This window comes from Lipotes vexillifer, unplaced genomic scaffold (assembly GCF_000442215.2).
Source record: "Lipotes vexillifer unplaced genomic scaffold, Lipotes_vexillifer_v1.1 scaffold1608, whole genome shotgun sequence".
Taxonomy (NCBI): domain Eukaryota; kingdom Metazoa; phylum Chordata; class Mammalia; order Artiodactyla; family Lipotidae; genus Lipotes; species Lipotes vexillifer.
The window spans coordinates 79,809-90,544 of NW_006774162.1; the positions used below are offsets into that span (position 1 = coordinate 79,809).

The window sequence follows — 10,736 nt, forward strand, 5'->3', positions numbered from 1 at the left end:
GCAGGAAAGAAAATCCAGGGCCTGGGAAAGGAGTGCTTCTGAGCAGGGCATCTTGACCCCCAGGCAGGCAGAGGCAGAGTTGCCAGGGGACAGGGCCTTGCTGGTTCTTCCTCTCAGGGACCTGAGATAGCAAGTCTGTGCCAACTTGGAACTGCTGTGCTGGACGGCCAGGCTTGCTGGAGGGAAATAGGAGTTCTGCTAATTTGTTAATCTACCTAGGATGCTTCTCAAGAAAGCAGGATTCACAACGTAAAGGGAGGAGATGTTATTCCCTCCTTAACAAGGGTGAGGGCAAATCAGGACATCAGATATTAGAGGTTATCATCAAGGGACATCCCAATAAGTCTAACGAAGGCCAAAATGGCGTCAACACAACAAGAACAGTCTCGCTAAAAGCACCCCATCTGAGGTAGCCCTGCCTCTCCCTGCTCTCATATTAATGCCTCATAATCACCCTTGACTCCTCTCTCTCTCTCTCATCCACTATATCCGTTTAGTCAGGGAATCTGTCAGCTCTATCTTCAAAATATATCCAAGGTTCCCTCACTTCTCATTTTCCACAGCTCCCATCCTGGTCTAAGTCATGGTCATCTCTCGCCTGGACCACTGCGACTGTCTAACTGGCCTGCTGCTTCCACCCTTGCCTTTCTGTTCTCAGTCTCTTCTCCTTCCAGAATGATCTCTTAAAGCCCAACCCATGGCACTCATCTACCCAGAATCCTCTGGTGCCTTTTACTTGGAATGAAACTGGGTACAGAAGACCTTACAATGGCCTATAAACCCCCTTTATGAGCCCCCAGCCCCCCACCCCTTAACTCCTACCATTTTCCCCTTGTTCACTGAGATGCCATCAAGCTAGGCTTCCTGCCATTCTCTGCATGCACTAGACACGTTTCTTTTTCAGGGCCCCTGCACACATTTCCTTTCTCAGATTCCTCTTCACTAGGTAGGGCTCATCCTTTCACCTCCTTCAGGTCTTTGCACAAATGCCACCTTCCTCGTGAGGCCCACCCTGACCCCCGTATTTAACACAGACTTTTCTGCCCCTAGCACGTTTGATCCCCTTATCCTGCTTAACTGTTTCCCTCTACAGGTCTTCTCTCAGAACAGATTATATACTTATCCTACGTTTGTCTATCCCCCTCCACAAGGGAAGGATTTTTGTCTTTGTTCCTTAGGTCTAGAACAGTGCTTGACACATAGTATGCACACAAATTTATTGAATGAACTGCATGAATGAGTAATAAATAAGATTGTGAACATTTAAGCGATTACAATTGTGCCAGATGCTTCACCAGGCACATTTGTGTCTTCTCACTGAAACACTGCAAAGCCCTATGTAGTAGCTGCTATTAACCCCACCTCACATATAAGCCAACTATGGCCTGGAGAGGTTTTGTAACTACTCAAGTAAGTACGCGGCAGTCTATACAGCTCTACAGGAAGCAGCTGGATGCCAACCTACACACAGTGGGGCTGGGGTGTGGAGGCAGCTTCACTCAGCTGAGGCTTCATTCTGGCGTGACTAACTTGTCCTGGTTTGTTTAGGGCTTTCCAGGTTTTAGCACTGGAGCTCCTGCCTCCTGGGATGGCCCCTCAGCCCCAGGCAGACAGGGATGGTTGGTCACCCACCCTCCTTTATTTACCTCAGGGCAGGCCCACATGCTGCTTTTCTCTACACCTCTAGGCAAATCAGTCCCCGTTCCCACTCTTTACTTACAACCGGGGTGAATTAGTCCCATCTTTTCCCGTCCTCAGGGATGGTGACACCAGGTCTGTCAGAGTCTAACCTATGAATTTTGTATTCGATAAAAGGTTCATTACTGGCCTTTTTTGGACCCAAGCAAATGAAACAAGACAGGTTATGGAAAACAAAAAAGGTCAGGCCTTGCTCTCACTTACATGCCCTCAAAGTCACACATTTACTTGCCTTTTGCCATTTTCTCTCATCTCTCTGCTCCACCTTAAGTCACCCTACGCTCTTGCAATAGCTACCTTAAGAAGTCAAGTGGCTGCCCAAGTTCCCAGCATGCCCTGTGGCAGGGAGGGGCAGTTTGGGGCTGTCAGCATAGTAGCCTTGGGAATCCTCTCTGACATGTGGCATGGCACAGGAAAGCCATGTGGGACTGGGAGCTTGGCCAATCCCCAATTTTGGGCTTTCCATTCCCATTCTTCCTGCCCCCAAGAGGCTCTCAGGCCTTGATCTCAGCAGCTGTGATTTCACATAAATGCTTGTCCAGCCCAGGAGAGGGTTTTAGTCCCTTATCTCCACAGTTGCTTCTAAAATATACCGCTTCCCGAAGAGGGGAAGGAAGACTTGGCAGGGAGAAAATGCTGGAAACACTGGAAAAGGGTTTCCCCTAAAAATACATCAAGAAAATGAGAAGAAACCTTGTCCCCAAGAACATAAGAGAGAAAATCTTACCCAAATCGGGAATACATCTGGCCCGAAGAACCAGACTTAACACATGAGCTAGGAGAGGTGACAAGAATGTCAGTCTGTGAAATCATTGCCCCCACCCCACGCTGGGGAATTACACAGCCCTGCCCAGGCTGGTGGGAGACGGAATAAGCGGCAGTGGAAAATCTGTGCCTGCTATGAGCCTGTGCGGGGACCCAGGGCTTGGGAGGAGAAGCAGAGGCCCAGCCCTCAGTGGCCTGGCTCCAGCAGGGAAGGACCAGGGCCAGCTTCCCTAGGAGGCCGAGGACTGTTGGCAGAAGCACCCCTTATCAGAGCCAGCCCAGGCCCAGAAAGGGTGGGGCTAGGTTAGACATCATGAGGGACTTCCCAGCTGTCTGAGTTATGATACCTTGCCAATGGGACAGCAGAATGTTCTCCTACAAAAATAGTATAAGGGGGAGGTTTCTCTGGGTTGATTTGAAGGCAATCCTATTTGATACATAAGAACAGACATCAGAATACCTTTTAAGTCCTACCTTAAAAACCCTGGATTAGGGGGCAAGAGGGAAGCGTAGCCTAAAATCAACATAAGGGCTGACAGGCTTCAGCCAGCTACTGCTGCTAACCCACTGCCACTCCTCCGAGGATTCAGAGCAGTTTCCCTGCTTCTGCATCTCTAGCTTAACACACCCACAGCTTGGAGATGTGCTCTGTACCTGCTGGCCTTCCAGCCCCCAGAGAGAAGGCCGTCTCCCTAAGGTCACAACAAGAGGATGATGGACTTAGAGAAGAATGCCCCTTTCTCACTCGCAATCCTAAAGCCCTGCCCTAGGTGGACAGCTTCCTCGGGGAATGTCTCCCCCTATCTGGCCCTCAGCTGTATGCCTTTTGTGAACACTCCAACTCTGGCACAGAGAAGAGACAGCTCCCCAGAGTGCCCTCCTCACCCTCTGCTCGGCCGCCCTCTCCCACTCTGCATGCACACACTCCCCTCCGGTGTCACACCCCCCAGTACTCACACCTCAGAGCTAAATACAAAGAGCGAAAGCTCCACTTCCAAGGGTGGATGCAACATCTGCCTCAGCCAAGGAGGGGATGCTATCTTTCTTCCTTCCCCTAGCTGATGGTTCAGTGCAAGGCAATGACAAGAAGGTTTAAAGCAAAACAAAACTTTTTGTTTTGGGCAAGGAGGAGCTGGATAGAAAAGAATTCACAGAGCCTGGGGTTGGCCTGGGAAAGAGCAGGCCCGTAGCTGTCACGCATGGTTGGCCTAATTCAGCCCTAGGCATATAACTCAAACCAGACAGGGAACTCCCAGGATGCAACGTGGAATTCCCTGCAGGGGGAGGAGGGACTAAGGGAGGGCACTTTTTCTCTCCTGTCCTTCTCAATCATCTACCATCCCACTGTTAATGCTGCTTCCCCCAGGTTTTGTGAAAACCTTTCCCACCCCTCTGCCAAGTACTAAATATTTCAGAGCCACTCACATCACAGTGTAGCTGCTCTCTGGCTGTTTGAGCTGGTTTGCCCATCTCTGCTCCCTCTAAGGTATTGTTTTGGCATGAGTCTCTGTCATACCTTAAACTTAATATGTCTGCCCAAAGTGTGATGGGCAGAGAGGACCACAGATTGCTATTCTCAGCAGTCATGCCCACATGAATTGTTTTTAGAATAATTTATTTGGCATCTTCCAGGAGACACCTATGAGGCAGAGGGCATGAGGAAAGAGAGGTAGCTTGGCTATGCTTCTCAGTTGAAATTGATGGACTCCTAAAAGTGGATTTTCTAAAACGGACTATAAGCCCTACAGATAGGGAGGAAAATCTCAGAGAAGCCAGTTGCCCATCTTCTTCTCATATCCGTTCCATCCCATATCCACTTGCCCATTTCTTTACATCCCCTGCAACATTAACATTCTCTAAAGCAGTGGTCTCTAAATGGGGGGCATGCATTCATCTGTTAGAGCGTGGGAGAAGCACTGGAACTTTTTGTGTTACCTCATCCATTTCTATTTCTTGTAGATCCTACTTATGTAAATAATATTAGTGTTAGAAGTACTGAAGGTGAACATTTATTGGGGCTACGTGTGCAATTTTCTTTCAGATTGACAATGCTACTAGAAATTTCAATCTCCTACACTGAGGAACAGCCCAATCCCAGTATGTCCCAGCTTATGGGAAAACGGATAGTTCTTGGTAGAACATGCCACTGACCTCAAAAGGCATGGCAACAGGAACACAGCTAAACCCCAGAGACCTTAAGGTGGCAGGAGATATTAACCTAAATCCTGCAGTTAATGAACCAAAATCAAAGTGTGCGCTGTCTTAAAACAGATTCTTTCCCCCTCCTGCTGTTTACTCCCCAAAGAATCCCAGCTCCCAAAACCTAGTAGGTGCTCAGTTATTAGGCAAGGCAAAGATGCTTGCATCTTATACCAGGAACATTTACTAAGTGGTAGCAATTACCACAGAGCATGGCCAGGCCAGAGCTTCCCTAGGCAATCACACGATGGAGGAGTCCTACCTCTGACTCCTAGGCCCCCTTTTTCTTCCCTACAATCCCCTCAGCTTAGGTCCCTGTACTGCGAGCTCCCATAATACCATCATAGCACTATGACAATATTTCTGAAATTGCCTTAATTTTTGTGTATCCTCTTATTGCCTGTAAGCTTTATGGAAGGAAGAACTGTCCCTGCCGTGTTCACCATTGTGTCCCCAGCACCTGCTGGACATTAAATATTTGTTTAATGTGGTTGAAAAGAAATTAGAAACCCTCTGTATCCCACTGTCACACCCTCAACTCTGCAGAGGAGAAAAGGAATAGCAGGATACAGAGGGAACATGAGACAGAAATTCCCACCAACATTCTTCTAGATCCAAATTCAACATAAATAGTCTTTAGCCTTCTGAAAGAAGTCCACAGGTAATGACTCATTGTTTAGTCAAGGCTCCCCTTCTCTGCCCTTTCTCATCTGGGCCCAGACCTCCCCCCTAACTGTTGGCCTAGCTCCTCCTCAGAAAACATCATTCTTCCTCCTAAAAAGGGTAACACAGCTGAGGACCAATGTGGAAAAGTTCTATGGGGAAGAAGAATTCATACAACTTTCTATCTAGACCAAAGAATCTCTCAACTAGGATCCTCTCTGCTTCCTGCACACGAAGGGAGACTGAGACTAAGGAAAATACCTCTTCTTTCTTCCCCTTAAGCCACGGGTAATTCTCATTCCAGATTCACAAAGGTTTCTCTTGCTCTTGGAAGCCAGGAGATGGCATGGAAAACTGATCAGAAGATAAAAGGCTATCTTCTAGTGGGTATCATCCAAAATGCTCAGCTCTTTGGGGATTGGAGATATTGGTTGGGGCTGGGATGTAATGGGGAAAGAAGAGGCAATAGAAAGAGGGGGGATAAAGAAATTGGAATGAGGAATGAAGCAAGCAAACTAAACAGATTCCATTGGTGCAAAATGCTCAGGTTTTCCCTACTGATAAACCTCAGGCAACACAACAACCACTTATCCAGGAACTAGAGCCTCACCTCTGCCTCTTTGCTTTTCTTTAACATGGCCATGAAGGCTGAACTCTTTCGTGGCTTAGATGAAAGCATGTGTCATCTTTCACGTCTCCCCCAACCCCTTTTTGTTTCCCCAACTTTCCTTCCCTTTTTTGCTCACACTCAGCCTTGTGTCTGGTCGTTGCTGAATGCCATGGAGGCTGAGCACCTCCACGTCATCTTGAACGTAACCAACTCTTGGCCACTGGGGCATCTCCTCTTGTTCCAACTAGCCACTGTACTCAAGGAACGCAAGCCAACATTAAACTCACATTAGCATTGGGTCACGGTTAGACATTTTATCAGGCATTGGAATACAAAACAAATTGTAAAATTATCTGTGATTCTGAGATTCTCCGTGTTGCTGCTCTAGCCAAAGGGGCAGCAAAACATTAATGGAAAACATGAATTATTCCATCGAGTTCTACCCTGTGGTAAGGCTTTAGGCAAGTCATTTAAGCCTTTTGGTCTGTTATGAGCAAGAGCGAGCGAGAGAGACAGAATAAAAAAAACATGTTAGTGTTTGAAATGTTATAAACTCCAAGTTCCATAAGACCCCTTAGTAGCTATGGTTTAAAACACTCTACTGGGCTTCCCTGGTGGCGCAGTGGTTGAGAGTCCGCCTGCCGATGCAGGGGACATAGGTCCGTGCCCCAGTCCGGGAAGATCCCACCTGCCGCGGAGCGGCTGGGCCCGTGAGCCATGGCCGCTGAGCCTGCGCATCCGGAGCCTGTGCTCCACAACGGGAGAGGCCACAGCAGTGAGAGGTCCGCGTACCGCAATAAATAAATAAATAAATAAATAAAACAATCTACCAATCTATACTAAAGATACTATCAATCCAACAGAAAATAAAGGGGAAGAGTCATATTCTAGGAACCAATCTCCCCTATCTTACTTCACCTTGGTTTCCAATCAGCAGAATTCTAACACCGGGAAAATTTCTTTATTCTTATTATTAGCCTGCAGGGGCCTCCCACAGCTATGCTAGACTGTCAGGCACCTCAGAGCAGTCTTCTGTGAACAGGCTGTTTTTTTATGGCACCTGGATTATTGATGCTCTTTTCTCAGCCTGTCCAACCAAAGCGCTCAGCACCATCCCTGTCTGGGGAGAGACTCCTGTGTCATAGCTCTTCTGTGTCTCCTTTTCCTATCCCTTTACTCTTCTCACATATGAGGGGGTCATTGTTGGCAGTGGGGGCTAAAAATTACTCATGGAAAAGTTATTTTCTGATACCCTGCCTTCCCAGCTCTAGGACCGGCCCTATGGGTAAGTCGTAATATTGAAATAAGTCAGGATACATATTTGTGATCTAAGGAAGCAGAAGAATGGCGGCGGACAACTGTGACAATGGTAGGGGTACTGGGATATAGGCAAGGCCAGGGTTTGTAGCAACAGAGGCACCTGACATCAGAAGGGTGACTTTCAACTACAGGTCTGAAACCAGGACTGGGAAAGAATCTAAGCATTTGATATCTGATGTTGAGATTAAAGTACAATATATATGCTGGCCTTTGGGAATGGAAGCTCTCTGGGAATCAGGAAGTTAAGAATAACAGCTATGAGAAAGGGTTTGGAAAATCGGGAGGAAAGTCTGGACCTTGCTCTTAGGAGTTTCTTAGGTTCCAGCTTATTTGGACTTCTGAGTTTCACTTTGTGAGAGAAACAACTGACCCAAGGGATAAGAACAGAAGAGGAAGGCAAAAAGAAAGATCCTGCTTAAATTCTGATGAATGTTTCGAAAGTATTGCAGTATCTCAGTTAAACATAATAGGAATACCCTCTCTTTAAGGTCAATGCTACTGTGAAAGTGGCAGAATAAAGAAATCTAGCTGACAAGAAGTAGGCATTATCCAAAGGGCAGTCATTAGATACTAAGCCACATGAAAGCAACTAAGCACTGCCATCTTAACCAGGCTTTTTGACATCAACAGGTGAATGGAGAAAATGGACAGTGGTTGCAAGTAGACTGCAGCAGCCTCTCCAGATGTAAAAACACATTGCACTCCATAGGCACTCATATTCTGGCAAATATCTTCAGACACGTGGACTCCATTTTAATGTGAGACGACTAATTTACTGAACACCCATTATAAGTGTAAGCATTGTACATAACATTACATTATTTAATTCCAATAACTCTATAGCTTAGGTACTAACATCATTTTCAAAGAGGAAAATGATGTTTACTTAGGGAGGCTGAACAAACTGTTCAATGCTATTCAGCTAGTAAATGGTAGAGGTAATTTTTTTGTGTGTGTGTGGTACGTGGGCCTCTCACTATTGTGGCCTCTCCTGTTGCGGAGCACAGGCTCCGGACGCGCAGGCTCAGCGGCCATGGCTCACGGGCCCAGCTGCTCCACGGCATGTGGGATCTTCCCAGACCAGGGCATGAACCCGTGTCCCATGCATCGGCAGGTGGACTCTCAACCACTGCGCCACCAGGGAAGCCCAGAGGTAATATTTGAACTTAGAGCCTATAAGATAAGAAACTGAATTCTAGAAGTACAGAGAACGTGTAGGGCAGCTCTCTTTGATTGCAAAAAATAAAATAAAATAAAATAAGACATGGGCAATGTACAGATATCTAGATAAAAATCTCTTCCTTTTTTTAATCCTAGAGAGTCTGGACTCCAAGTCAGTAACTTATAACATTGGCTAGGGGTCAAAACTTCTTAGAATTGGCAAGAAGTATGATGTGGCCTCCAAGGAAGGGTCAGAAATGGTATACCTCAAGAGGCTGAAGGCATCTAAAGGACAAGATCTTTGCTCTATCTCAAGCTACTCAACCATGGCCTGCTTGACTGATAGGACCAAGCAAGGACCTGTAACAGATGCTGAAACCAGGCAAAGGAGAAAATAAGATTCCTCTGGTACTCTCTCCAGTTCAATGAGGCAAAATTATCATGGCTCACTGAGCAACTGGGCTGAGCCAGGTAAGCATGAAGCTGGATTTTTCATTTTCCTTTTTTCTTTTTTGCGGTACACGGGCCCCTCACTGTTGTAGCCTCTCCCGTTGCGGAGCACAGGCTCCGGACGCGCAGGCTCAGTGGCCATGGCTCACAGGCCCAGCTGCTCCGCAGCATGTGGCATCCTCCTGGACCAGGGCATGAAACCGTGTCCCCTGCATCGGCAGGCGGACTCTCAACCACTGCGCCACCAGGGAAGCCCTCATTTTCTTTTAAGAATATATTAAGAACAACTATACTAAAAGTGCATAGGACAGGGTTGAAAAAGTCATCAATAATTCCCTGAAAGAAAACAGAGTGAGTAATCCAAAGATATGGTGGGTACAACTCTCTACATTATGACTTACCATCCCGTTTGTAACTGTGTACCATAGAGAAGTGCTACATTAGGTAGATGGACTCACCCACTTTTCTTCATATTACACTGTAAGATCAGTGTGGGGAAGAATTTTATCTTCAACCTTTGCAATCAAAGACTGATACAGAATAAGGGACTTGATTACTGATAAAAGCATCTCTAACATAAACATTTATAAAATAGAGATCTTCTGCCTTCTGTACATTGATACAGAAAAAGGAGGAAAGAATGATCTTCAGAGAATACCACAGTCACTCAACATCATCTCTGGGAAAGAAATGACATTTCTCTCCATAACCGCACCTCCTTTCAGTGCTTCAGATACTATACTTTACCCACCAGACACAGATATACCAGCAAGGTCTCCAGAAATGTTCCTTCTCTAGAAGTTGGGAAAATAATGTATTTTAACACTAGCCACCTTCCTCCAATTCCCCACCCCTGGTACGGCCTTTACCTTCCACAGGGTTGGTTTTCAGTCTACTGCAGAGATTCATTACTCCTCCATAGTGGACATTGATCTGATTTATTGCATCAGTTGAACGCAGCTCCATGAGCTTCCTCAGGTCCATTACTGTGCAGCCAAATTCCCCTTCATGGCTCTCAATTATCGAGTTGGCTGGCAAGGCGTGTTCTGTTGGGTTTGTCATTTTGCCTGATGTTACCAAGCCCCTCAGCCAGAGAAAATGTGAAATTTCCCTTCCACTGATCAGGGTCTCTTGCCTCTCTGCCTCACTTCTTCTTACTTTTTGCTTCACTGGGAGCCCAGATGGTAAATAGATCTACTATATCTTGTGCAATAAGCTTCAGAGTAGCAACCCGTAGCCCAGATCCTTTTCTGAGTATGAAGTTTGGCAGTAGGAGGAGGAAGAGGATGGGGGAACTGAGTGGAACCGGACCGCGTGTCACGATGACTGGTGTCCCCAGGTGGTGATGGAAGTGGTTGTCCAGGGTAGGTAGGTTCCTAGCTTAGACCAACTTGCACAGATGGAGGTGTAAACAGGATGTGCATGTTACCATGGAGGCAACCTTAGCAACAACCAGCGACTGCGGTGGTAGAGAGGCGGCAGGAGGAGGAGGAAGAGGAGGGTTCCCTGGATACCGATGACAACGGGATCTCTGGAATAAAGATTCAAAGATAGACAAAAAGAAACAATTAGAGCAGCATGGAGATCCAGCATCTGCAAGAGCAAGAGGTACTCATTCTAGCACAGGGTTTAGGTGACAGTTGATGTCTGAGCTGAACTGATAGCTGAGGCCTGAGCTGAGGCCCCTTCCCCCCTGGGAGGCCCCAGCAGCCTGTAGACTCCAATAATTTCAGATACACCCCAGTCTTCATACCTCACCTCTTCCAAAGCAAGTAACACAAATCCTACAACTTCAGAAACTTGGAAATAAAAGGTTATGACCTCTAATTGTTCTAATGCACTCCGTGTCTATTTGAGGGACCTGCTATAG

General features: G+C 46.7%; 1 protein-coding gene across 4 annotated transcripts in view; it reads right to left on the reverse strand.

Moving 5' to 3' along the window:
• Positions 1-10,323, reverse strand: part of ATP2B4 (ATPase plasma membrane Ca2+ transporting 4) — a 46,842-nt gene extending 36,519 nt beyond the window's left edge. For 2 of the 4 annotated variants that reach the window (XM_007448987.1, XM_007448986.1), the window contains exon 1: positions 9,736-10,323. In XM_007448987.1, coding sequence (XP_007449049.1) covers positions 9,736-9,928 — 193 coding nt within the window. In that variant the 5' untranslated portion in view covers positions 9,929-10,323. The remainder of the gene's footprint in view (positions 1-9,735) is intronic. The other 2 variants (XM_007448989.1, XM_007448988.1) reach the window with 2 other exon arrangements.
• Between the last annotated feature and the right edge of the window lie 413 nt (positions 10,324-10,736).